General features: G+C 60.9%; 2 protein-coding genes and 1 long non-coding RNA gene across 4 annotated transcripts in view; 2 read left to right on the top strand and 1 right to left on the bottom strand.

The window, feature by feature from the left end:
• LOC120616011 (uncharacterized) overlaps window positions 1-4,183 on the top strand; it is a 132,765-nt gene extending 128,582 nt beyond the window's left edge. The window contains exon 7 of one of the 2 annotated variants that reach the window (XR_005656437.1): window positions 922-4,183. This is a non-coding gene — a long non-coding RNA (uncharacterized LOC120616011). The remainder of the gene's footprint in view (window positions 1-921) is intronic. The other variant, XR_005656436.1, reaches the window with a different exon arrangement.
• Window positions 4,184-8,348: 4,165 nt separating this feature from the next.
• RFLNA (refilin A) lies at window positions 8,349-19,807 on the top strand. Its single transcript, XM_039879257.1, has 3 exons — window positions 8,349-8,611; window positions 17,845-17,954; window positions 18,454-19,807. Exons 1-3 carry the CDS (start codon window positions 8,426-8,428, stop codon window positions 18,785-18,787), a joined length of 630 nt encoding a protein of 209 aa, XP_039735191.1. The 5' UTR covers window positions 8,349-8,425; the 3' UTR covers window positions 18,788-19,807.
• A 4,730-nt stretch (window positions 19,808-24,537) lies between these two features.
• Window positions 24,538-27,259, bottom strand: part of NCOR2 (nuclear receptor corepressor 2) — a 179,833-nt gene continuing 177,111 nt past the window's right edge. The window contains 2 exon segments of the mRNA XM_039879488.1: window positions 24,538-25,688; window positions 26,278-26,457. Of these exon segments, the coding sequence (XP_039735422.1) occupies window positions 25,507-25,688; window positions 26,278-26,457 (362 nt within the window). The 3' untranslated portion in view covers window positions 24,538-25,506.

Raw genomic sequence — 27,259 nt, 5'->3', positions numbered from 1 at the left:
GTTCACACACGCACCACGTACGAGCACTGCGGAAAGTGCTGAGCAGAAAGAAACAATCAAGTATAAGGCTCACTCTCTGCCTTTGAGATGTTTATAATCCAGATGGGGAAATAAGAACTACACACACACACACCTGACCGCAGGTGCCGGGCCACAGGTGTGCAGACAAGCAGGAACCGCCGGGCCGGGGCAGGGCGGCCCGCTCGGCACCTCCCCTCCCCCTCCCTCCGCGTGCACACGGGGCACCCGTCCTTATCCCTTATCGTAGGCGCTGTCTCCCTGCCCCCTCCACCAATTGTCCTTTCTTCTCCCCGTCCTCAACACGGGTCCCTCCGACGTTTTCCCTTGCATATCCTTCCCCCACCCCCACTCTCCCCTCTTCACACGCTTCCCTTTATAAAGTACCCTTGAGCTGGGGCTGGCCCAGGGCCTTAGCACCATCAGTGACCTCTGCAGAAACGCCTTTCCTCAGGCCGTTCTCGGCCTTGCACCACTAAGTCCCCTCCGAAGGAGCCGCCTCGACCCCTGCCCTCCGCCCCATCGAAAGCAGCTCCATCCTTGTGGCTCATCATCCCGTTTTATTTGTATAATATTAACTCACTGAAATTCTCCCGTTTAGTTGTTTTCTCTCCCGACACCAGACTGAACCCCACAAGCATGGGGACCACGTCTGACTTGTCCTGGCTGTATCTGCAGTGCCCGCCCTACAGTGGGTGCTTAATGAATCACTGCTGACTGAAAGGATGATAGACAGGAAGCCCCTCTACCTGTCCCTCACATCTCAGGATTGCACGGGGAGCATCACTGAGCCCTCCCCATGCCCCACGACCAGGACTGGTACCCAGAGTGCCCCCCACCCCGGATCCCCGGCACCATGCCAGGGGCCCAGAGCCTAGAGCCTCTCGTTTGCTTTCTACTCAGCATCCTTTGTCTTCACGTGTAGCCAGAAGCCACACAACCAGAGCACCTGCCCAGACCTGGGTCTTCCTTGAGCGATGAACAGCTACGGTATTTGTCTGCCGCCCTCTGCGGCGCGTGCGCTCTGGAGCACTGGCCGGGGGTGTGTCCTGGTGGCTGTGCTCACCTGCCCTGGCTGCTTCCTCTGGCTCTCACCGGGCCAGACTTGCTCGTATGTCACGTCGAATGTGCACCGATGTTCTGTCTGCCTCTTTATGCAGATGCGGCTCAAGATGGCCCTTCAGTTAATGAGCGCTCGCCATACTGACCCTTGAAGAGGGTCATTTTTTTTTCTTTTTTTCAAAGGACTTCTGTTTTTCTGGTATGAACTCTGTCATCTCCCAAATCAAAAAATGGTATTTTGGCCTTCTGGGTTCGGGAGGACGTTCTCACCCATTTATGTGACATCATGGCTTCCGGTCAGAGAAGATCACTTGAAACCAGTTTGGACGGGGGGCCGCATTCGGAGGACCTCAAGACATGTTACTCTGTAGAGATTTGCCCAGCATGAGGCACGAGGAAGAAGCGGCTTCCACAGCTTTCCATCCACGGTGTGTGGCCCCAGTGACGTGTGTGTCAGGGCCTAAAGGTATTCGTGTTTAACTTGCCGTGCAGCTTGAGAGCAGAACGAGGAACCCCTAAAAAACTGAAAAACGGTAAAGAAAGTGGTAGGGAAAATCGACTGCGTTACAGGAGATTTATAGAAGCCAACTCAGAGATTCATCTTCCCCAGCCTTCATCCGCCACCCACGGCTGCCGACGTCGGCAAACTTTGTCTATAAAAGACCAGATGGGAAATATTTTAGGCCCTGCAGGCCACGTGGTCTCTGTTGCCGGGGAAAGACATAATCATCGCAGCATCTGAGGCCACGAACCGCGCGGAGCCCTCCGCTGATGAATCAACCAGGGTTTGTAGAGGTTAAGTCTGGGCAGGCAACAGCATATTCCCGTGGTCTCGAAATATCTCCCCACAGATTCCTGATGAATTACAAAGGCAAAGATACCCCTACCACGAAGAAACGTGGTGGACGCACCCTCAACCAAGCGACGGGACGTGAGCACGATCAATAACGCGAGACGCCGACGGGCTCTGCTTCCTGCTGCCAGCGCCAGGACACCGACCCCGTAAAGCTCCTCGGTCGGGTCACGGGGAAGCAATCAGGCAAATAGATGGTGGCGCTTTCTACAGAACTACGGGGACGAACTCTTTTAAAATGGTCGGTGTCCACGACGACCAAGGCATGGACGATTCTAGATCAAAGGAGACGAAAGATGAACAGATATGGAGGGTGCGAGGTGACTCACGCCCTCGTCCGAAAATGATCGAAGCTTCTGAAGGGTCAGAGGTGTCAGCGCCCTCGCCGGCTAAGAAGTGAATCTGCCGCAGTCCCCCAGATGCCAGCAAAGACACAAGACTCCCCGGGGTCAGGGCCGAAGGACGTTATTACAGACACGGCAGCAGCCAACATCAGCCCCGTTTCCCTCAGGACTGCTCGAAGAAGGCCAGGTGACACCTGTGCAAGCGATGGCTTGCTTTATAGGAGAGGAAGCCAGAGTTTAGGAAACCTGCACCTTTTACCATGGGCAGTAAGGCTGCCTGATCTTTTTCCCAGAGAGACATCATCTATTTTCACATCGGACGGGAAGCACGCCTATCTTTTGCTTTGAAGGGACACAGTATCTCTACCTTTTGGGGTCGTTCTCTTTATAAATGTCCTTGAAATAAGAGTCAAGGCAGAGGGCAGCCTCTGTTTGCAAAACGCAATGCAAAACCCATGGAGAATCGTCTCTCGACAATGACAGCTAAGTGTGACGTGTGCCCTGGAGTGAGAAAGAAAACTTTCAAGGACGTTATTGGGACAATCGGGGGCATTGCTCTGAAACAGACATTCTGTGATATTACCGTACCGATGTTCTATTCCCTTGGTGCCGCCGCCCTGCTGGGGTTCTGTGGCAGATCATCAGAGATGCCCTTGAAGTATTTGGGGGTTAAGGGTCGTGGTGTCTGCCACCAATTTTTAAATGGTCCAGCAAACAGACAACATGATAGATGTCACTCAGAGGGCTGGGGGAGGCAGTTTGAGAGTGGCCAGACGTGTCAAAGCGCTAACAATTGCAGTATGGAGGTGAAGGGTGTTTGGGTTTTCATTATATTATTCTGTTGACTTTACCAAACAGAAATGAGGGCAGGCTGGGGGGCCGGCTTCTCCCAAAGCAGGCACCTGGCATGGGGCGACCTTCTTCTGACTTTACCAACTGTGTTTTGACGACACCTTGTCACTGACTTTATCCTCGCCCTGCCTTAATTGAGTGCTCTGAGGACATAAATACGTTTTCTGTTTACTCAAGCTTGGGAGAAGCTGGCAGAAAAGGCCTTTTCAGCTAAAAGCTCCTTGAACCCCCGAAGGTGTGAACCAGCAAGTTAACAGCCTCGAAAACCCTTTCAGCTGCGGACGCCTTCGCCTGTGGCTGTGGAGCGATGCCATCGACCCCATTCTGTAGGGAAGAAAGAAAAGCATGGGGCCTGCAGGCAGACCCTGAAAGCAGAGTTTTAATCATTTCGCTCAAAGCTTGGGGATCCTGAGGCCGCTCCAGACACACCCATTGAGATGGCAGCAGAACACATCTCCGGGTCCAAATGCAGCCCGGATCCACTGTGTCCCCACTTTCCTCTCTTAGTGGGGCAGGTCGTCAAGAACCGGTCTTAGGAGTGGGCGCTGGTCCCCGCCCTCTGGGCACAGGCAGTGAGGCCGGAGAGCAGGCCCTGACCCCCACACAGACAGCTGCCCCGCGAGCTGCAGGCCCAGAGGGGACGCGGCTAAAAATGAAGAGGTGAGTCATTGTTGAAGCTATGTCCTGGACGCCGTCTGTGGCTCGCGCTGGGGACTGGGGACTGGCAGGAGGGCAGCCACCGGCCAGGCCCAGGGCCCGGCCTGCTGAGGACGCACAGCCCAATGTCATGGGTATCCAGCACCGGGCCTTTCCCTTCAGACGGGCGTCACTGGATCACATGCGCTGGTGAACAAACCCAGGTGGAGCTGTCAGGGGCTTATGATGAAAATGCAAGTCTCCCCACACCCTTCTCTCGGCCGCTGGGAGCCCCACTTTAAGCTCTGGTGGCTACTTTCAAATGCTAAATAATGTTCGATGCTGTGATTTCCCAGATTCCCTGAAGGTAGACAGTGTCTTTGGACTCTCACATAAAAGCTAAAGATGTAGCTCACGTTTTGCCCCCTTTATTTCTTAAAAAAAGATATATATACATATATATATATATATGTATGTATACACTCACAAAAATATGTGTGGGTGTATATATAGATAATAGATTAGATAGATAGATGATGATTGATAGATGGATGATTGATAGATAGATAAGATGATAGATAGATAGATAGATAGATAGATAGATAGATAGATAGATAGATATAGATATATCAACATGTCGATGACCCCAGTTGCTGTAATGACAGAGAGGCAATGGGGTGCAGTGATTAAGAGCTGGGACAGGCAAAGCCTGGAGAATTTTCTCTGGCCTGGTGCCAAGGGCTCCGCCTGAGCCTGGCATGCCTGCAAACAGACTCTACTTATATTTAATCCCAGTTTATTCAATCTCTTCTTAATCCCTATCTATCACCCCCCTTTTACAGATGGGGACACTTAGGCACAGAGAGGACTTGCCAATGGCCCAAATCACACAACTGAGGGTGTTAGAGCTGGGATTCAAACCCCAGGCGGCCTGAGCATGCCGAGGGGAGACCTCTTTCCTTGGGTGGGGAGCCCCCCGCCACTGGGGGCTGGGCGGCGTGTAGAGCTGTGTCCACACACAGTGGTGAGAATCTGCACCCAGGGGTGACTCCACTCCTGCCAGCATAGCCCCCCGTCTGGAACGTGATGGCAGAGACACACATACGGCTCTTGAAAAAGCAGATCGGAGCTGCCCATAGGCCCGTATTGTCGCTGGGGGAAGGACAGGGTCTTGACTTTGGCCCATGGGAAGGGATGGCTCCTTGTGGCAGAGAGGCCCCTGACTGGTAACCACAAAAGGTCCCAGATGAGGTTTGTTAAAGACCTGGCCCTGCTGTGTGAGTGTAGACAAAACACTTAACCTCTCTGAGCCCCCGTAGCTTGGTCCGCTTTATTTGAAACTGGAAGTAATACGCATCCATCTCGAGTGACGGGTGGTTTGCGGGGTTCAAGTACAAGACTGTGGGTGTCCAGAGGCCTTTGTAAGCTGCCCGGGATGGCCCAGCCCTGCTTCGCGAATGTCCTCCAGTGCTGCTTGGAACGAGGGGCTAAGGCTCTCCGTGAAAAAGCCTTTCTTCCTTTGTGCCCTTCCCCTTCATCCTCTGTCCTTCCCCGCAAAGCAGCCCGGGAAAGCCCCCTGAAGCTCGCTGGGTGCTGGGCGAGCCCCCTGGAGCTTAGGATCACCTTAGGTCACCTTCCTTCTTCCTCACTACGTGCTCTTACAAGCAGGTGACGTCACAGCTCCTGGGCGAACAGCGCCCTTTCCAGACTGTGGGGGTTCCCCCTTCTCTCTAGGGTGGGACACACGCTGCAGGCCCCTTTATAGGTAGGGCACCTCTCTTCTATTAAATGTCTACTTTCTATGCCCATTTCTCTCTCTCTTCACTTTCATCCACCTTTAGAAGCAATTTGGATCAGGTTATATCTAAAACCTGCTTCACATCGTCATTGCTCCCCACTCCCCGCCCCCCTGGCAGATAAAGCCCAAAGCCCTCAGCCCCACCCGTGGGTCTCAGGCCCAGCCCTGGCGCCTGGCCCAGAGCAGGAACTCGGGTCTTCAGAGACGCCCCCTTCTTGCTCCGCGGCCTCACACTGCAGAGGGCCGAGCCCCCTGCTTCCACAGACGCCAGAGGACCACCCTCCCACCCACCGGCCCCTGGCCCCCGCTCACTTACGGAAATTTCGGCCTTTCCTACGGTCCTTGACATTTGCAGGCTCTCTGGTGCTGTGAGAAACAGAAGCTTTTACAGAAGGCCTTTCAGCCTGCGGCAGTGGATCCGCATAGGTCAGAGGTCATGGCCACTGGGGGCAATTGTGTGGGCTGCTAACTGGGTGTTTGACATTTGTGGTGCGGTCATGTTTTCCCTGCTGCTGGCCGTGCGCACATCTCCAGCGTGGTTCCGCGCAGGGCAGTCCCTTTCACGGGAAGGTGCATGTGGGCACCGGGAAACTTCTAGAACCCAAGTAGGCTCCGGTCGTGAAGGCGGCCCTGATAAGCGCGAATGGCAGAAGCCGGCCAGGGTTAGGGTGAGGCCAGCGAGGCACTCGCCCAGAGCACAGAGTTTAAGGGGATGCCTCAAACTCGGAAATCGCGACCAATCCTATTTTCCTGCAATATTTTAAAGGAGAAATTAATGCCAAAAAAAAAAAAAAAAATCAAAGTGAACGAAATAGCAAAATGTTAAATCACGTCAAAATGACCCTTCGATGATGCAGGCCGGCCCCGCACACCTCACCCTGATCCCCGCCAGCTCTTGGGGGTTGTTGCTGCCTGAGTGCCAGGGTCACTGTCCCGTGATAAGAATAATCAGTGCTTGTCAGACTCATCCGGCGTAGAGGCCTCGACTGAAGCCAGCTCTGTCCCACGGGCTGGAGCAGCGGGCATTTGGGGGCAAGTGAACTTCCACGTGTTCATGTTCTGGAAGGACCGAGTCCCTCATTTTTGTCCTCTGAGGTGGTAACAGTTCACTCGCCCGTGTCGGGTCAAGTGGCCCTAGAGCTGAGGAAGGCCCGTGGTGCCTAAGAATCGAGGCAAACGCAGTCAGATCTGTTTTTTTGTTTGTTTTTTGTTTTTTTGTTTTTTTTTTTTCCCTCCAGAATGCTCCAGACATTCAGACCTCTGGTTAATCCTGTTAGGGCAAGTGACTTCCCTGTTCTTCCTAGGGGGTGTGGAAATGAGCTGTAAATTCACCTGACAGCAGGTCCCTCGGTCCCCACACTACCCCTTCTGCTGGGACCTGGAGCACGCATCGCTCTCTCCGCTCCAGCACCACCGTCCTGGCTGTCCCTCACCTGGAAGGCTAACTCCATCTGCCACTCGCTGCGTGGCTGTTCAGGTCTCATCTTAAAACGTCACCTCCTCAGAGCCACCTTCTCTGAGCACCGAGTCATAACCTGCCCCTCTGACTTTTCTTGCCTGTGCTTTGTTAATTTCCTCTTTTAAACGCCCAGCCTTCGCTTCCTGGTGTGTTTCCCTGATCAGACTGGGCGCCCCAGGGCGCCGCAGGGCTGGGGGCACAGTGGGGGCTCGAGCCACCTTGACCTGCGTATCCCTCCGCACCTTCACCCCTGCCTGTCCCTCTGCTCCTTTCCCTAGACTGTTCGCCTCTCCTGCATTCCGACTCTGCCCAAACGACCCGAGGGCCGCCTGGATGCCCTACTTTCCCATGGAGGGTGGTCCTCAGGGGTGGTCTGTGTGCGTGTGTTTGTGGTGGGGGGGGTGCTGGAGAGGCAGGACCCTCTTCAGTCATTTGGAGAAAGGCAAGCAACTGACCTTCTTCCTTGGAAGGAAGAAGAGGGGAAAATTGGGAGACCCTCGTCAGGGAGCAAGAACCTGCTCAGCAGAAACTGGGTAAACAGCCAGAGGCTAGGGGAGCCCAGGGAATGTTTCTAATCGCCCCCGCCCCCGCCCCCGGCCCCGCCGTCGCCTCCCCCAGTCCCATTTCTACCCCGCGCTTTCCACTCGCAGGCCCACCGTGTGGCCTTGGGAAGCCCCGTAGGGGGATAATCAGACAGTGGTGGGCAAGCGGGAAAACAAAGACTGGGGCCCTGGGGCCCTGGGGTGGAAGGGGAGGCGCGAAGGGACGGGTCCTGAAGCCTGGCGAGCATGCCGACACCTCCCCCGCCCCCCGCCCCACGGGAAAGATCTTCTAAAATCCTGGTTCCTAAGATTCTCTTACTGGAGAAAACCTGGAGTGGCCACATCAAACTTAACTATGACCCCTCCGAAGACTTGGGATGGCTTGGGGACCCCACAAGTCACCCCTTGGTGCGGCCGCGGGCTGTCGTTTTCTGGGCGGGGGGCGCAGAGAAAGCCCTCTTTCGCCGCCGGGCGGGCCGGGGCGGGCCGGCGGGGGAGGGGAGAGGAGAGGAAGGGAGGAGGAGGCGCCTAGAAAAGGAGGCGCGGGCCGGGAAGGTGCGGAGAGGCCGGGCGGCGGCGTGCGCCGGGGCTGGGCGGGCCGCGGGCGGCGGAGGGCGGCGGAGGGCGGCGGGCGGGCGGCAGGCCCGGCGTGGCGGCGCGGAGCCGGGAGCCCGGAGCCCGGGCGCGGCCCCTCCGGGGCGGCCGCGGGGAGCGGGGGACGCCGGGCCTCACGCGCCGCCTCTCGGCTCTGCCCGCAGGTCCCGGGCGCGCAGCCCTCGCCCCGCCGCCGCCGCCCCGGCCCGGAGCGCGGCGGAGGAGCGCCCCGAGGAGCCGGGGGCCCGCGCCCCGCGCCCGCCCGACATGGTGGGCCACCTGCATCTGCAGGGCATGGAGGAGAGCCTCAAGGAGCAGAGCCGGGAGGGCCTGCTGGACAGCCCCGACTCCGGGCTGCCCCCCAGCCCCAGCCCCAGCCCCCCCTTCTACGCCCTGGCGCCTGGCATCCTCGACGCGCGCGCGGGGGGCGCCGGACCCAGCGAGGCCAGAGCGGTAAGCGCGCGCCTCGGCGCACACGGCGGACCGGGTGGGGGTGGGGTGGCGTGGGGATGGGGTGCGGGCGAGGGTCTGCGCTCGCTGCGCCCCAGACCCGGCGCCTCAGAGGCCGGGGCCGGGCTCCACCCCCACACGTCGCCCCAGCCGAGACGGTGGCCCAGTGACAGCCACGCGCCCAGGTGGGGACGGGGGCACGTAGGCGGAGGTGGTCCAGCCTGGTCCCGGACCCGCGGCCCGGCCCGGCCCTGCGGTGGCCTCTCAGCTAGAGAGTCCTCTGTCAGCGGTGACCCGGCAGGGGCTGCACGACTGTCCGAAATGCTCGCGGAAGTCGGCCCCTCGCTAGGTGGGCTCCAACCCCGGGCCCGAGCCCTGCGGCGCTGGTACCCAGGTCCCTGCGGTGCTTCGGTCCTGGCTGCGTTTACTGTTCCCCGGGCTGCCGACGTGAAGGCCTTTTTTTTTCCTTTTCTTTCTTTTTCGTTTTTTTTTTTTTAACCAAGCCCAGACAGGAAGCCTTCCTTCCCCGGGGTGGTGAGGGATGGTTGACGTGGAGCCGAGGCCGTGCCTGGGAGAGGTGGGGAGACTCCAGTTTGTGTCCCGCTGGACTTAGTGGGGCCTCCAGGTGAACCCGATGGCCACCCACCCTGGTGGCTGAACTGAGACCGGGTGCCCCCCGCAGGCGGGAGCAAGGCGGTGGGATGGAACGCAGCACCTCCGCGCCTGGAGGACATGGCAGGTTGAACTCCATGGGTCCCTAACGCCGGTGCACTTGCCTGCTCTCTGCTCCCTTAACTTCTTTTCTGCTGGGTGTATGTGGGAACACGACTCCAACTCCACTCTCCGGGGGGCCCCAGTGATGGCACCTGGTACCTCATGGGGCCGTGACTGCCTCCCACAGCTGAGGATCAGAAGGGAAAGGTCCCCTTGTCTCCAGATAATGACAGGAATTTCATCCGTGCCTCCCTTGCTCCTCGGTCCAGTGGGTCCCAAACTTGACTTGGCATCAGAGCATCTCAGAGATCTTAAAAAAAAAAAACCAAAACACCCCTGCCTGCCTCGCGTCCCCAGCGTTCTGTTTAATTGGTACAGGCTGCGGCTCGGGCATCAGGATTGGTAAAACCTCCCCAGGTGTTTCTAACGTGCAGCAAAGTTTGAGAACTGCTGTCTTAGACCAAAATCATGCAGCGAATTTGAATTTTGGTCTGTCTTTTTTCTAGCGGGGGGTGGGAGGGGCGCTGAGGACTGCTAGAGGTGCCTAGAGGTGACCGAGGCTGTTTGCGCTGACACCGATCCCGCTGTCGGAAAGGGCCGGCCATCCCGCACGTCTCAGAGTTGGCTGGCATGGTCGCGTGGAGGGCATCTTGGAGTAAATCCCCGGGGTGTCTTAACACAACAGGGCTCAGAGGAGAGGGACGTGAAACCAGTCTGCTTCGGTACTGTTGAGCTGACCCAGAATCCTCCTTAGAAAGGGTTTCCTGGACGCTTTCTCTGCCCGCCGGGCCAGCCAGGGTGCCTGGCTTCCTCGCTTGGCTCTTCCAGCTGATTTCATTTTCTTTCTCTGCCTCGCTACCTAGATGCCGGGGATGAAATCCTGCCGTCCCTGATCTTTTAATTGGACTTGAAGGCAAAATCTGGGGTAACGGCATCTGCTCGGATGGCCCTCACCACGTGCCGGGGGCTGCCCCAGACCCCTGGCGTGCATTAACTCGGTTAATTTTCACCATGAAGGGTGCATTCTGATTATCCTCATTTTCCAGACAGGAAAGCTGAGGCACAGGGGTCAGTGACGTGCCCGGGGCCACCCAGCCGGCAAGTGGCCGCGCTGGGATGGAACCCATGACTCTGGCCGCAGACTCTCTTCTCAGAACTCACCCCACTTTTCACTATGGGGCTTCCCAAGGCCACACGGGGTAATGAACTACCTCGGTGTGTGTGCTTTCTTAAAATTAAAGAAACAAAATGCCTGTGAACCTATGGCATTTGGAGACGCTGCTTTTAATAAAAAGGGAGGCGATGGTTGCCATCGGCAACCTCTTCTCAGTCCTGGGCCCTGCAGCAGGGACCCCCCGCCCCTGCACTGCCAACCCCGGCTACCTTCCTAGTGCTTCACTTGAGAGCCCCACCCCACCCTGGGGGTAACTCCTGCTAAACATCCTTAATCTGGTGTTTAACAACACCCCGCTGGCTGGTGTCTCACTGAGAAGCTTTCCAGGCACAGACGCAGGAGAAGGATCTCCCGCTGGCCTTGCGCGTCTCCGGGGAACAGGACGGAAGCCTGTCCTGAGTCTTGGAGCTCGTGGTTTCAGATGCACAAGCAGAGGCCGTGGCAGCGGGGCCCGGTCTCCGCTGACACCTCCTAGCGTCGTGGGTCCGACCAGATGGGCCTGGGCTTCGGTCGGCTTCGCACAGGGTGGCCGTCTTTGTTCTGACACCCAGTTTCCGGCACTGCTGTCCCGGGCAACATTGGTGTCACAGACCCTAGCCAGGGTTTGAGTGGCAGCGCCGTCCCCAAACCCTGACCGCCGGGGTCCTCGCCAGCTCGTCACCGCATTCTGGACAGACGCATGTTAAGTTTGCTCCCGCTTCACTTCATCCGAGAGGTCCCGTTCCCCCTCTCGTAGGCTGGACGTACCTTCTGGACGATACCCCACTGACACAGGGTGTCTGGCTGCTGCGTCAGTGGGGTATTTTCCAGAAGGAAAAGGCACTGGGGACCAGGCTGGGTGCGGGTGACGCCACTCGGTCTCGACCGTGGGTTTTCTTGCTCACTCTTTGGAGCAAAGACTGTAACGTTCCCGGTGATTCTGGAACCCACGACGATTTGGGGACCAGACATTCATCCCGCCGGTCCCGACTGAGCCCAGCAGGGAACAAGGTGGCTAAGGCTCCCGCCCTCGTGGCTCAGCATTCCTGTGGGACACAGTCCCAGATGGGTTGATAAGCGCCCTTAAGACAAAAAGCTGGGTGAGGGTGGAGTCACTTTAGACAGGGTGGTCCGGGAAGTGACGTTTAATAGAAAGGAGAAAAAAAACGAGGGCGTGGACTCTGTGGTCAAGGGGCTGAAGGGCATGCCGGCCAGGAGGGTGGCAGGTGCAAAGGGCCTGGGGCAGGAGCGAGGTGGGCGTGTGAGGAGCCGGCAAGGGCGGCAGAGGCCGGGCAGGGCGGGGACGTGTGGGTCGAGCTGAGGCCAGCAGGTAAAATTCCATTCGATCTTTTAAAAATGCACTTGGGACTGTTTTATTATTTTTTAAAAAGGCATCATGAGCTCCCACATCTCCCAAATTAGAAACCCAAATCAGGGACTTGACTGGGAGATGCCGGAGGGTTGGGATCTGTGCCGGGCTTGTCTCTCGCGGGTGGGGCTGGCTCTCCTGCAGGACGCAGGGCAGCCGAGGCTGCCAGCTGGGCCAGGAGGCAGTGCCTGTCAGCTGCAGCTCATCCCACAAATATTTAAGCCAGGCGGGGCGAGGCATACGGCCGTGAACAAGGCGGACGCTGTCTGTGCCCCTCGGGCTCCTGGGGCCTGGACCGCCAGCTCGAGGTTGAGCGATGTCTTCCCTTTTTCCTCCCCATCCTGCCTGGCCCAGCTGTCGGGTCAGGGGGCGTCATGGGGAGATGCATCCTGCTGCCTGTAGGGTGAATGGGTGTGCGCAGCAGACGCCTGTCTCCCCAAGTTAACAACCCTGCCCCATCACCCCCGGGGAGAACACAGATAGCATCTGGCATCTCCGGCCGAGTTCCCGGGGTGCACGTTGGAGGAACAGCCCCCACGGGGTGGGGGAGAAGCACACGGTTTCACGTGTCCAGCAGACGCAGGACTCAGCCCGCTGTGGAGTGGTGACGGGGGTGACGGTCTAAGTGGTCACCCCTCAGATGTGGAGATGGGGTTCTCCAGCAGCCGCAGCCTGGGCCCGTCCTGCATTGCTCTGGACACTCCGGTCCCATCTGCTGAGTCTGTTTACGGGGCGAGTGCGTTTCTGAGTGGCCTACTTGAGAACGTCCCTAAGGAGGAGGTGCTGGTTTCTCGGACCCAGATTCTGAAAGAAGGCCTGCGGGCTGGACGTGGGTAGAATCGGTGGTGGGGAGTGAGGTGTCTTGGCCCCATCTTTGAAAATTTCCCAGGGCTGCCCAGCTCTTCGAGACCACCCATGGTCACAGCCGCCGCCTCTTAGGATCTCGGCTGTCACCCCCACCCTCTCAGCATCCCGGATCTGCTCATTTCTGTTTCTGGTCTGCGATGGTGAGACTGAGGACGAAGGAGAAGAAGAGGAATCAGAGATTTAGGGAGTTAGGGCCCAGGATTAGGGAGGACGGCTGGACAAGTGGGTGATTGTTACGTGGGTGGTGGATGGGTGGTAAGTAGGTAAGTGAGATGAATGGATAGACGGATGGATGGATGGATGATTGAGTGGGTGGATGGGTGGATGGATAGATGGATGGATGGATGAACAAATAAATAGAAAGTTGGGTGAGCAGGCGAATAAATGAATGGATGGATAGATAGAAGGATGGACATGAATGGATGGATGGACAGACAGATGGACTGAGGAGACGGGAGTCAGTCCTCACGGCCCCCTCGCAGGCTCCCAGGTGTGTCCCTGAGCAGCACAGGTGTCTGAGCAAGCTCTGATGGAGGAGAGCCAGGTGTGTCAGGCCAAGGTGGGAGGAGCCAGTCTGCTGAAAGGGCGGCCGTGAGGAGTGGGGGAGAAGCCAGAGACGCTGGCGCCGCTGGTCAGCCCGTCTGCCTGATCCGGGATGCACCGGCCTCCAGTGGAAGTTCAGCCAACCCCGAGCCCCACGTCTCCGCGGCAGCTCACCTGCCCGAGAAATTCAGCTCTGTGTGTAGCTGTCGCATGAAGAGAAGACAGATAGGCCCATGGCCTTCTGCGGACAGGGGAGCGGGCAGGAGCCACACTCCTGGGGGGAGGCCACCGGCCAGGATCTGACCGTGAACTCCTGGGGTCAGCAGGGTCTGTTCATACTCCTGGCCCCCGGGACCTCCTTCGATGACGTCGGAATGTGGGAATACGTGTCCCCCTTGCAGCAGACCAGGACTCCCCTCAGAGCAGGCTGTGGGAGCATGATTCTTTGTGCACAGAAGGCAGGTCACGATCTTGGAGGCCGCCGGTCATTGTGCGATGCATTCTGAGGAAGCGACAGTGCCGAGTCTTCATGGGGAGTGGGAAGCCTTGCCCCAAGCCCGTCGTTGCCCACTAAGGGGCTCTTGTGTCCTGGGTCGTCGTCCCCCGCCCCCTTTCATGGGCTGGCGGAATCTTGCAGGTGCCTGTCCTAGAGCTGCTGTAACAAAGTCACAAACTGGGTGGCAACAGAAAGTCCTTCTCTCACAGTTCCGGGCTCCAGGAGCTGGAAATCAGGTGCCGGCTCCCTACGAAGGCTGTAGGAGAGATGCCACCCCATGTGTCCGTTCCAGCTTCTGGTGGCGGCTGGCAGTCCTCGGTGTCCCTTGGCTTATCGAGGCAGCACTGCGGTCTCCGCCCTGTCATCTCATGGCCTTCTTCACTGGGCGTGTCCTGTGTCCAGACTCCCTACTTCTTATAAGAAGACCAGTCACTGGATTTAAGACTCCCCCTTTATCTGATGGCACTTTGTATTCACTTGACCAGACCTGCAAAGACCCTCTTCCGAAGTAGGGTCACATTCACAGGTCACATGTCTTTGTAGGGGTCACAAGCCAGCCTGCCACCCAGGCTGTCTGTCTCCGGGAGCAGGCCAGTCCTTGAGCCTTGCCTCCAGTCCGATGTTGGTATTTGCTCATGGTTTTGCTGCTTTGGGTGTCAGAGTCGGGCCTGTGGGGTTTGTGTTGGTCCCATGAGGCTCTGTGGCTCTCCAGGGAGAGGCCACTCCATTCAGGGTCTTCTGGGCTCCCCGAATGGCCCGTCCAGCTGCCCTGCTGTGCCATGTTGGGGGAGGGCAGTGAGCGTAAGGAGCCCCTCCCTTGCCCCAGAATTTGCTCCCCAGTACTCAAGGCTTTTCATAAGAAGGGTGAGAATTCCTCAAGGTCCCTTCCTTGGACCACTTTCCACATAGATGACGGTGAAGGTCAGCCTTAGACCACCGTGCGAGCTTTCGGCCCCAAACCCTTAATACGAGCAGAAGATAATCGCGTTTAATTCCAGCTGCGACAGAAGCCATCCGTGGCCAGCGAGGCCATTCTGGCGGGTGCGAAGGCTTCCTGTGGCTTTGGTGGGGACGCCCCTTGCCCATGCCAGCGTGGGGTCCCCCTGGTGGCCCCTCTCTGCAGGAGCAGCTGTGCAGGCCCCTCCACCAATCGGGGCTTCTCATTCCCTGGCCGAGCAGAGAGTTCACCATTCTGTGGGCCCCGTGTGGCTTCGGCTCTGTCTCACATCGTGGCAGCTACAGGCCACGCGCGTCACCCAGGCTGGGCACAAATACTGCTGTGCTGTGCCTACCTGTCCCCGCCAGCCAGGCCCCCCAGTTGGGCTGGGCTGTCACCGAGTGGCACAGAGCTCTCACAAGAGAGTGGTTATCCCTGTGCGTCCTGCAGGCCATGACCTGCACGGCAGCCAGGAACGGGAGCACGCCAAATCGCCTGTGTGTGTACTTCCAGCCGCCAGCGGCCGGTGTTTACCCCGCAGAAGGCGCATGAATCACCGGGGAGGCGGCTGCCTGTCCTCTGGATCCCTCTGCGGCCACCCGGGTCCCCACACACACCCCCGCCTGCCCCGGAGACGGGAGCCAGCCGGCCCCCAGGCCCCAGCAGGGCTCTCCTGTCCCCTCGAAGGAGCTGGGGGGTCCGGGGAGGGGAGGGTGGGGCCTGGGAGACTGGGGGCTCGGCCTTCGGCTCTCAGCTTGGCCGTGCCTGGACCTCACTGTTCTCCCCCTGCCCCTGCCCTGGGCAGGCCGCACCTCAGTCATTTGTCCTAGGCTCATTCTACAGGTGTGGAAGCTGCTTCTGAGTGAGCAGGCGCCCGGTTCGCTGTACAGGGGAGCAGGCACGGGGCCTTTGGGGTGTGGCCGCCCTGGGGCTGTGACGAGGGGAGCTGGCCTCCGGCGTTCAGCCCTCCAGGGGAGCCCCTTGTGCCCTTCCCCACACGAGCCTCTCCCCAGCCCACCCTGGCGGCTCCCATTGGAATGTGACTCAGTGTTTGGGGAGCGTCTTGGCCCAGTGTGGCCGGACGTGTGTCCTCCCGGGGCCCGCCCTGTGCCTCCTTGGCTGTGACAGGCGTGCTCTGTGCCCACTCTCCGGCTGGCTGGGTGCCACGGCCGCACGGCCATTGTGCTGTTTCAGTCACCCGCGGCCCTTCAGGAAGACTCGGCTCTGCGCTCCTGGCACCGGTGGCTGCCTGTCTTCCCTTCGTGTCCGGCCCTGGGGCCCTTCGGGGCGTCCTTGGGCCTCGGCGGTGCCTTCCGGAGCTGTCTCGCCACCAGGCCCGCTGGATGCCAGCCCGGTCTGGGTCCTCGCCGGCCTTTCGTATCTCTCGTGTGGTGCTTCCAGCTCGGGCGGACTCGAGATGTTTTTCCACCGCGTCCTTTGGAAATCGGTGCCCAGAGCTCCGGCTTCCGGGCCCAGCTGTGAAGCGAGCCTCGTCTCCTGTGCGGGCGGCCAGCCGGGCAGCGAGATCCGGCCGGAATGCGGCTGCCGTCACGCCCGACCGAGGTCCGCTCAGGCGGCATCAGGGGTTCGGCCGTTCCTTCAGCCCGGGTGGGCCCAGGAGAATAGCACCCCGGCTTCGGCTCTCAAGGCCTCCTGTGAGCTTGGGGGTGATTCTTTCTTAGAGAGTGAGGGGTGGGGTGGTTAAAACCATCGCAGGCTGCTTCTCTCCGTCCAGCCCTTCCGTCGATCTGGACAGAACGTGCCTGCACCATCCTCTCTCCCCAGTGGCCACACATCACTCCCCACCCCCTTGAACAGGAAGGGCCCTGGGAGGCACTGCACCTCACCCACCCACGCAGGGTCCGGTGCACAGTAGGTGCTCAGCACATAGTAGGTGCTCAGCAAACACCTGCACACGTCTTTGTTGAGAAACATCTTTTGGAGGGAGAGTGTTGGTTCTCTAACTGTCAGGTCATGGAGTTTTGCAGCTGGGGTCAGCGCCGACTTTAGCCGGGGGAGCCGTGGAGGATGCTGGGAGCGTCTGAATCTTGTCGCTATCTTTTTGTTCCTAATGCAGTCTCCTGAGACGTTGTGTGCTTGCTTCTAGAAGGTGGGAACGGTGTTATTTCAAGGTCCAAAGGGTGTGGATTGTACCTCTCTCCCCGCGTCCCCCCACCCCCACCCCAGACCTTGAGAATTCCATGAGAATGCCTCACGGGACCAGCCAGCTTCTCCCAGTGCTTACTCTGTGCCGGGCACTGGCCACACACTAGGTGCCGTGACCCATTTGGGCCTTGTGGAAGCCTGTGTGGCAGGTGCTCCTGTTGGCCCACTTCTGGGACCAGAAAGCTGTGGCCCCGGAGAGGGGTGCTGACCACGATGTAGGGGCCTGGGTGGTCTGCCCCTCGGAGGAACTGAGGCTCTACGGCTGGTGACAAAGCCTCCACCTTGAGTGATGCATCAGGAGGAAGAGGGGGCTCTGGAGGCTCCCGCACTGGCCTGGAGGTGACAGGTGGCACAGGTGGAACTCGCCAGGTCCTCAAACTCCCCGGGGCAATGGGAAGTGGGGTTCCCACCACATGAGTGGAAGGCAGAGAGCTGGAACTAGCCGATGACAGGCTGGCATCGCCGAGCCCACAGCAGCCATACTGGCAGTAAAGCGGGAGAAAGAGCTGAGGGCTGCTGTGAGGTCGGGTGAGACCCCAGCGCAGGCCCACTCGCCGGAATGGAGTGAATTCCAGGATGAAGTCACTGTGCCTGCACAACCTTGAGGAGGCTGCCAAGACCAAGGTCTCAGGGAGCGGCCTGTCACCTGTCAGATGTCTGCTTCAAAATGCTGCCTTTCTGGGCCCCCCTCTGGGCATAGTGTCAGTGCAGGATAATCAAGTGACAGATTTTCCTGGGACACTGGAGGAAGGGGACAGAGAGCACGTCAGGGGGGAAATGACGGGAGGTGGGCAGAGAAAATGGGGGGGCAGCCGCTCCGCACGCTGGGGGCTGGGCCGGGGGCGTGGGAGGTCCAGATCTGCCAAGTGGGTCTGGGCTCGGGCGGCGGGCCAGCGCGGGAAGGGTATGAGTGGCCCTCTTGTGCCCATGCGGAGCGGAGGCCACAGTGCCAAAGGGCCTCGTAACCTGGGGTCTGTGGGTCTCCCCGCAGCCTCCACCCCTCCGCCCGAGCACCCCTGCACTGGAGATGAGGCCCCGGCTACTGCCCGTGTTCTTCGGGGAGGGCGTCGAGGTGAACCGAGAACCCACACCCGAGATCCGGTGAGTGGGCTTCGGGGTCCTGCCCCCGGGGGTGGGGGGCGGAGTGGGGAGGGCTCGGCAGGCGCCCCGCCCTCTGTGCACATGCGCCGCGGCCCCCTTCCCCCGCCGGCGGTTCCCCGGCGTCCCGGGAGCGCTGGGCCGCCCTGTTTTCCACGCGACGGTAACTGTCCCTTTATCCACCGAGGGGTCCAGTCCCCGCTGCAGAGTCCAGTTTTGTCCACTGTCCCAAAATGTCCTTTTAGGGCATATTTGCATCCCGGTTCAGGACCCAGCCAGCGTCACGTGCGGCATCAGTCATCCCCTCTCAGCGGGCGCTGGGCCTCGGCACCCCTTTGACCTTTCGGCCTTGACCTTGGGGACCAGCCCAGGCCGTGTGTTTAAGGGCTCTGCCGAGGGCGCTTTCCAGAGTCACGGCCACAGGGCCGCGGCCGCCAGTCCCTGCGGGGGGTGCCAGGCTGCCCCCATCCGGGACTCACCCCGCTGCCTTCCCGCCCCCCAGCTGCAACTCCGAGGTCAAGTACACCTCCGAGAAGCACTTCCGGGACAACGTCTTCTACGCGCCGGTGCCCACGGTGACGGCCTACAGCGAGACGATCGTGGCGGCGCCCAACTGCACGTGGCGCAGCTACCGCAGCCAGCTGACCCTGGAGCCGCGCCCGCGCGCCCTGCATTTCTGCAGCACGACCATCATCTTCCCCAAGCAGGCCCGCAGCTCGTTCCGCACCACCCTGCACTGCAGCCTGGGCCGGCCCAGCCGCTGGTTCACGGCCAGCGTGCAGCTCCAGCTGTGCCAGCACCCCGGGCCCTGCCTCCTGGGGCCCACGGCGCTCTAACGGGGAGGCCGGCCCCCACGTAACCCGCCGGGAGCCCTGGGGGCGGAAGGACCATAGACTCCAGGGCTCGGCCTGGAGCCGGGGCGGTAGGGAGGTGCAGAGGCCCAGGACCTGGCTGCCTGGCGGGGTGTCCACGTGCTGGACTCTGTCAACGCATCCATTTTGCTAGCCCCTAAAGCGGTGAGGCAGCCTGGCCACAGCTCTCTGAGGAGCATGAGGTGGGGGACAAGCAGCAGGCGGTTGGGCAAAGGCTGGACGCGAATGCCTGGGCTGATGTTGGTCATACGAGGGGTCTGCAGCCTAGGAAAGACCCCGCCTTAGCGTCCTCCCAGCGTCCTCTGCCCCAGAGTAGAGGGCATAGCCGGTCTGAACTGAGGCCTTTGAGCTCTGCGTCCCGAGTCTCGCTTGAAGGCGTCCCTGTCAGCCTCCGTCCACACAAGGCCTCCAGGACCAGCGCTTCCGGGGGGCAGAGTGCTAGGTGCCAAGGGGAGGCGTTGAAGCTCTCCAGAAATGTCTGTTGTCACCTGCCTAAGGCTCAGGCGTAGCTGTCGGCTTAAAGAGATACTGCGGGGGACCTGGGCTGCCTGTTACCGTGGTGACAGTGCTACAGGGTTCACCTCGCACTTATGATGTCGGAAGAGGAAGACCAGCAAGGACTCGCTGGGGCTGGGGTTCCCAGCCGGCTGCTCCCTGGGACAGATGCCCCAGAAGCCCCAGGTGTCTATGGGAATGCCCCCAGACCTGAATGGATCCACCCCGGTCGCCACCCCGTCCATCCCCCAGGCGGGACAAAGCCTGGGGCTTTTGCATCCTCATGCTGGTGAGGATGGGGCCTCGGAGCTCAGTCCAGGAGAGGCAAAGTGACTGATATATTTTTATATATCTACACAGACAGTGCATATTCTCTCCAGAATGCTTTCTGAATAACAGAGAAATAACTTAAGAATTGACTATCTTAATAAAATGTGCAAACCCAAAGATGCTCCTTCCTGTTTCTGAGACCCTCAGATCCCATGCGGGTTGCTGGGGGAGGGTCACATTGGCCTTCGTATGCCACCCCTCACCCCCCCTATGCCAGCCTCAGGGTGCGCCAGCTCCACCAAGAGCCAGTTAATAAATGCAGAGGCCCAGGCCCCACCCTGGGACGCAGGTCTGGGCCCCGCGGAATCTGTTTGACATTCGCAGTCCAAATGCCGGCCCTGCACACCGACAAGTCCGAAGGCCTCCCGGTCCCTGGAGAAGGCCCCGCCCGCCGCTGCCTCTGCAAAGCAGCAGCCGTGGCCCGCATTGCAACTCGTGTCTCCCCATCTCGTCTCCATCCCTGGAGGAGCCTCTGGGGGCCCCGGGTTGTGAGTGCACTTAGCGAGAGACACTCTGCAGCCGAGGGACAACGTCCTCTGTCCTCGAGTTGGGCAAGCGAGGTGTCTGTGACAGACGCCTCCTGCTGGGGACAGATCCTCCGAGGGGGCGGGCACAGGAGCGCAGTGGGCTGCGTCACTTGTGGTCGCTCCATGTCCGAGCCCTAGCCTGGCAGTGTGTAAATAATGACAAAGGGACGCTGGCTGACTCACAGCACTCCCGCTCCGGGCCGGTGGCAAATGCGCACGCCATCCCCCTTGTCGTCTCCCTTTCAGTCACCGGCTGAGAGGCGCACTGCTGTGTCTCCACTTGGCAGAAGCGTCAGTGGGCACAGAGAGGTTCAGGAACCAAGCCCCAACATGGGGTGGGCCCGGAGGCTGGAAGGAGAGCGTGTGACTTTATTTCTCTCAGCATCTGCAAGACGGGCACCCAGTCTGACCTCCCAGGCTGTGAGGACAATAAATTCATGCTTGTGAAACCTCTGCCGGGACCCTTCTCGGGGGTGGGGCCGGGAGCCCACCCCTCTTGCGGGGGCAGAAAATCGTCCGAAGGTCGGGGGGCCGGCGTTGGCCCCAAACGGCCATCCTGACCCACCTCCCTCAGCCTCTTCCTCTGGTACCCCTGCCCATCTCTGCGCTCACGCTTGCCTGTCTCAAATCTAACTCAGCAGACCTCCCCCAGCCCCACCATCACCAAAAAACAGGTGCCCCCAACTCTCTGGACCCGACGGGTCCCCCTGCAGGAGTGACAAGAACGGCAGCCTGGCAGCGGGCAGACGGCGCGAGCACCCGACCTTCACAATGACCCTGTGACGTAGCTGCTGAGAAACCGAGCGAGGAAGCAGAGCTGGCCCGACTCGAGGGTCTGCAGATGGAAGGACAGCCTGTCACCTGGCTGCCACGGCAAAACCCTCGTGGCTTCCGGGAGAAGCCATGAAACGGGGTTTCTTGGGTGGCTCTCCTTAGCTTTCTCAAGGACAGCATGGCCAGGGGACACCCAACAGCTCCCAAATTATGCAAATAAGAGTCTCTGGTTGCCAGACCACCGGGACTCCCCACTCCTTCGCCGTCAAACTCACGCTGTCTTTCTTCCTTGCCTCGCCCCCCCGCCCCGACCCCTGCACAGACAAGTGGACGGTGTCTATACAGAACCAAACGGCTCGTCTGAGTTACGCCTCACGCAATAGCCTTGTCCCCATTTTACAATGGGAAAACTGTCCCTAGGCCCGTTTCTCCGTCACAGTCCATTGAGCACCCCTGCAAGCCAACCCCAATTTCAGAAAACCAGCAGTGGCCTTATTGGGCATCAGCTCGCTCGTTCACAGAAACTCCTGGCCCCACGCCGACGTTCGTCCAGCCACCCTGGGCTCCCAGCCTTTGCCCACACACGTTCCCTCTGCTCAGCCCATCCTTACCCCAAGATCTGACACCTCCAGGAAGCCGCCCCAACTGCTCCAGTCCAGTTAGCACAGTGTCTGCATCACCTGGCCCCAAGAGGGTTTGTCCTGAGCCAACCCCAGTGCCTTGGGGACCAGCCCATTTCCGCCCTCCCTGTGGGAAGCAGCGCTTTGGACGGGTGGGCCCGGCCTCCCTCCATGGAGACCTCCGGGCCAGACAGAAGGGAAAGGGCCAACCTCAAGGCTAGGGCCCGGCTCCGACCTTGGGCTCCACCCCCTGCCCCTATAGCGAGGCTGCAAACACTGCCTCAGAAACACCTGAGCTGCAAATCACCTGCATCAGAAACACCTGAGCTGCAAATCACCTGCATCAAAAACACCTGAGCTGCAAAGCGCCCGCCTCAGAAATGCTTGGGTTGCTTATTGAAAACGCAGATTCCCAGGCCCAACCTGGGCCTAGAGAATCATTCGTATTCTCCAAGAATCTGCATTTCAACCGACTTCTCGATATTCTGAGAGACGGGGACATTTGCCAACTAACTGTCCTTCACTTTACCAATCACATTCCAATTTTCTCTTGAGTCCGATCCTCACAGTGCCAGTTCAGCTCCACACAGTCACCAGGGGACTCAGGGTCAGAAGGAAAAAGACAGCTGGCAGAGGTGACCATGTAGGCCGACTCGTGTCCACCCCACCGCCCCCAACACATATCGCTCTGGTCTGACCACAGCTGGCAGAGGTGACCACGTAGGCCGACTTGTGTCCACCCCACCGCCCCAAACACATATCGCTCTGGTCTGACCACAGCTGGGGGAGGGTGCCATGGGACCCTGGGTGGCACCAGCATGCGTGGCCAAGCCCTGGCGTCTGGCGTGGCCAGCACCACCTGCCCCATCTGGGATTCCAGGTGAGGACGCCTGCAGACTGGGCGGAAATCCTGCCCAGGGCAGGGCCTTTTGCTGGCCCAATGCTGCCACCTGCCTGCTGGCCTCAGTATTGCAGCTCAGGCACTAGGCTGAGCCCTGTGGGGGGCACACAAGAGGCCCACCGTGCAGGTGTGAAAACGAGGCTCAGAGGGCACTCAGAGCGTCCCCAGTGTCACATGGAATGTCACTTCCAGGCCTGGAAGCCAGGCCCTGTGTGGCTCCAAAGCCCTCTGCTCATTTCACCCCATGGCACATGCTCACAGGGTAAACTTGGGGTGATGTGGAATGCCAGGGCAGCTGGGCAGAGTCCCCTGAGGATGCAGACACCTCCCTCACTTCCTCTAACCTCCCCAGTCTACACCCTGGGGAAGTGGGGAGCTGGGCCAGCCCAAACCCTGGGCACCACCAGCTTGGCAGGCAGGCAGGGGACGTCACTTTCTGCCTCCAACGCACCCCGATTCTCTCTGCTGCCCCCCAAATCCCAGAAGGGTCACCTCTAGTGTTGAATGTGAGGCTGAAGTTCACTGTCCGCTGAGGGGCCGGGCTCCCGCAGGGCCATGGCCATCCCTTCTGGCGAGGCCCCATTAAAGCCCCAGAAGGCTGGTTCCAAGCTGAATGAACACTGTCACCTTGGCTAGACGTGCCAGCCTGCTCACAAGCCGGCTGGGCCAGGAGGCCCCTCTCGGGGTATCTGGGGTCATCTGTCCCAGGGTGGGCCGATAGGCCAGCGCCCCTGGGCCAAGAGGCAGAGGGACAGGGACAAGGTGGATTCTAAAACCATGGGCGCCCTGGGCTTAGAATGACTCTAGCATACCAGGAACCCCTCCTTTGCAGACAGTCTTGTGGGGTTCACCCTTATAGCCTTGGACCCCCCACACTCCTCAGGTTCCAAGTTTCCAGGATCCTGGGAAGCCAGCCCCACCCCCATTCCCCCCACCTTGTACAGCCCCAGCTGCCTCGGCCAAGCCCCGCCCAGGGCACAGACCCCGGAGGCCAGCTGTCTCCGTGGCTGGCCAGCGTGGAGGCCGAGGCCCAGCTCCTCTGTAGACAGAGCCGAAGTGGGACACGAGCTGCGGGTCCTTCGCCCCACAGTGCAGGGCTGACCTCAGCTCTGCTGAGGTGGAGGTGCTCCAACTTCTGCTCGGAGAAGAGGGTGGACATGAATGGCCACGCTCAGGTTAGGGACACCGGGGGGCTGTGGGATAGCTGAGGTAATGCTGGGCTGCCCAGGCCTGCCACCTGCAGGAAGCATTTATGCAGGGCCCGGCCAGCCTCAAAGGCCCGGGTGGCCTTCCTCCATCCTGGTGAACGGGCAGGAGGCCACCCGGAGCCCCGCGGCACACACGTCACGGCCAACCTGCCGGAGCGCCTTCCCCACATGCCACCCACACCCTGGGCGGTCACGCACGGGGAGAGGGTGGGGCACGGATGGGCAGCGAAGTCTCCCAAATGCCCGTCCAGGATCAGGCACCCAAACTGGCAGTGGGGCTGAAATTTACACCCGTCGGGGGGAACCAGGCAGGCACCGAGCTTTGGGTAAGAGCAGAGCCGGACAGGCTGGGGTGGGCAGGATGCACGCGGAGCGGGGAGGAGGGTGGGGGTTCCAGAGTCCGCTGGCGCCCCTAACAGGCAAAGAGGGGCATGTGTCCACCGCAGAGAATCGCAGCCTGTCCGAGCCTCGGCTGGACTCCTGAGGGAACACTCCTTCCTGAGACACCTCCTCCCGAATCTGCGGGGAGCCAACCGGCAGCTGCTTCGAGACCCAAGCGGGTGAGGCTCGATCCTTCTCCTCTGCCTTGGCGTCAAAGACAGCAGTGACAGTGGGGTCTGCTTGTCCCTTAACGAGACAAACACTAAAAGCACTTAGGAGCTGATCTCGGACCTGAGTGCGACCATGCAGCCCCTTCCCGTGGGCCCTCCAGGGACATCCTTAAAGTGGGCGTAAGTATCTGCAAAGGGGCCTGGTCTGGTGAGTTAGGGGGATGCTCCCTCGGCCTCCCGCTGTCCCCCACCCCAGCTGCCCGCCCTCCTGGCTGCCCGGTCCCAGACAGAGAGGAAGCCTCTGCAACTCGAGTATAATTCGCTTTTTAATGAGAACAACCTGTGTAAATGACAGAAGGCTGCCGCCGTGCACGGACGGCAGTCACAGACCACCCATCAGATCCATTCTGCCCAAGGAAGGGAGGGAGGGAGGACGCGGGGGCCCCTGAGCCGGCGGCCCCGCCCCCCGGCCCTGGGGACGATGGGGTCACCGACTGCCCGCCCGCACACGCCTCTTGAACGGTAAGCAGAGATCGAAAGCACAGCAGCAATAATACTGGGTGAGTCCTTCCTTGCGTAAAACATCTGAATTAATTCATTGAAGGTATCAAAAATATACCCTGTAAACCAATACATCATTTACACCTGCCTTTCTTCCCATCGCTGCGGCAACGATGTGTGAAAAAAACAGTCCAGGTCCTCGAGCAGCCGCTCGCCCCGGGCCGCACCCGGCCGCTTCGCCCGCCCGTCTGGGCTGCCGTGGTTTCCAGCATCTCGCCGGATGGGGCGGCCCGTGGGGACCGGGCCGAGCGCGCTGGGGGCCGGACAGGGCCCAGGTCCGTCTGTCCAGAGCGCTAAGCGGGATGGGGGCAGCGGGAGGGGGCTGCTAGCTCAGTTTAGACTTTGGTTCCAAATGCGTGGGGGGGGGCAGCGGCGTGGTGGGAGGTGCGTGGTCGTCCTGCCTTGGGTCCCAGCCGCCCGGCTGTGTGCGCGTGGCTGCCGCACGCCCGCCGTGCCCGGCCCTGGCCCTGGCCCTGGCCCCGGCCCCGGCCCCGGCCCCGGCCCCTCCCCTCCCGAGCACCAGGTAAACTTCCCCTGAGTAAGGTCACTGCACGGGGCCAGCCGGGGCGGGAGTCCTAGTTAAGGCTTGAGACAGGCGAGGGTGCCGGCTCTGGGTGGACGGACGGGTGCGCGGGCAGACTCAGGGGCTCCTTCCTCGGTCCGGGCAGTCGGCCGCTGGCCAGGCCCCGGTGCCGTCTCCCGCCTGCTTCTGACAGTCACTCGCTGTCGGAGAGTGTCTCATACTGCGAGCAGAGCAGCGGCTTGGGCTCCTCGTCCCAGGCGTGGTGGGGGCCGGCCAGGGGCCCGCTGCCGGCAGGCAGGCCAGGCGGGGGTGGCGAGGCCATGACGCCCGCCTGCAGCCGCATGATCAGAGGGTTGTAGGGGAACGGCGTGGACCCTGCCGGAAAGACCGGGGGACGTCAGGAGGCCCCAGTGAGCCTGACAGCCCCCGGGGGACCACCCACCCGCCACACCACAAACCGAGGCCTCGGCCTCGGTGTCTGGCAGCTACCCCAGCCCCTTCGAACTCCAAGAAGGTTTCTCCAAACTGCCCGCCTCTCGCAACCCCATCCCCCACCCCAGCCCCCAGTCACCTGTGGCTTTCCTGCCCTGCCCCTGGGCCTGCTCTGCAGCCTGCAGACCGGAACTGGCACCAGATCTCAGGCCTCCCCACTCAAACCTCCAGACACGCCCGCCACGCCCGTGGGACAGAGCCCTGCCCACGCCCCTCTGCCCACGGCGGGCGGAGGCGGCTTCCACGGACGGGCCTCCTCGCACCCCCTTCCCTCTCCCTGGCCCGCGTCAGAAGCGTCCTGACCATCTGTGGGCCAAGGCTCAGCCGGCCAGGCCCCCGGGCAGCTAGTTCTCTAGGACAGGCCTGACCACGCGCTCCCCACACGCGAGGCGCTCGGGCGGCCGGCCAGGCCCAAGGCGGCCGCCGAGCACGGTGACACGTGGGCTCTGCCCGAGTGCGCCCCGCCGCCCACCTGCAGACGAGGGCCGGTCCTCCCACACGCGGCTGGTCAGCGGTGTCCGGCGGTTGCAGTCTCCCTCCGAGTGCACCGAGGAGACGGAGGGCGGCCGGTCCCCGGACGCCAGGCCCGGGGCTGGGGACTTGGCTTTCCTGCTGCTGGGTCTGCCAGAGACTTTGGCCTTCCCACCGCCACCTGCAGGGGACACACGGGAGGGGCACCGCTGGACTGCAAAGCCAGCACTCACACTGCGGGGGGCAGAGGGATCGGGGTGGCGCGCGAGGCCCTGGCCGCCTGCCTCCCAGGGCCCCCGGGAGAGAGACCAGCAGCTGGACTAGCCGGCTGGACCGGCCGGGAGCCGGGCTCTCGAGGTGCGTTTGCACTGGGGGGATGGGTTCAACCGTCCACGGAGCCCTGGCGGGCTGCACGGCAGCCCGCCCACCACCCAGGGGCCGAGACTCTGAGCACGACGCCTCAGGCCCCTGGCTCAACCCCAGCCGCAGACCTAGGACCGTGCAGAGAAGCCAGGTCCCCTGAGGCCGGGCCTGGGCCTCCAGAGTCCAGTCACTTCCTGAGGCCACAGGGTCTAGGTCAGACAAACGGCCATGCTGTCTGTGCCTGGCCCTGGCCGTGACACGCGGACTGTGACTAGGGACCCAGGCAGAGGGTGAGCTGGCCCCGCTGGCTTCCACGACTCATCTGAGACTGAGGCCGGCAAACGGACACTGGGCCCCTCCCATCGGCCCAAGGCCCAGCCATGGACACGCACGGTGGCCTCAGCAGACACAGTGCCCACGGACCTGGCGGCCGTGAGCCCAGGGGTCCCCCCTGCTCCACACAGAATGGGCGGGTCCTCACAGCAGCCCACTCTCCCCCAAGGAGACGCAGATGGGCCAGGACGCGGGCGCCCCCGTGTCCCACGGGGGGAGGAAGGCAGGGCAGGGCTCGGGCGGCGGTGTGAGTTTTAGAAAAGCAGCAGCTCATCGGGCCTGGTGGG

This window comes from Pteropus medius, unplaced genomic scaffold, assembly GCF_902729225.1.
Source record: "Pteropus medius unplaced genomic scaffold, Ma_sr-lr_union100, whole genome shotgun sequence".
Classification (NCBI taxonomy): Eukaryota; Metazoa; Chordata; class Mammalia; order Chiroptera; family Pteropodidae; genus Pteropus; species Pteropus medius.
The sequence above is the reverse complement of the archived record's forward strand: the minus strand, read 5'-3'. Positions and strand labels throughout refer to the sequence as shown.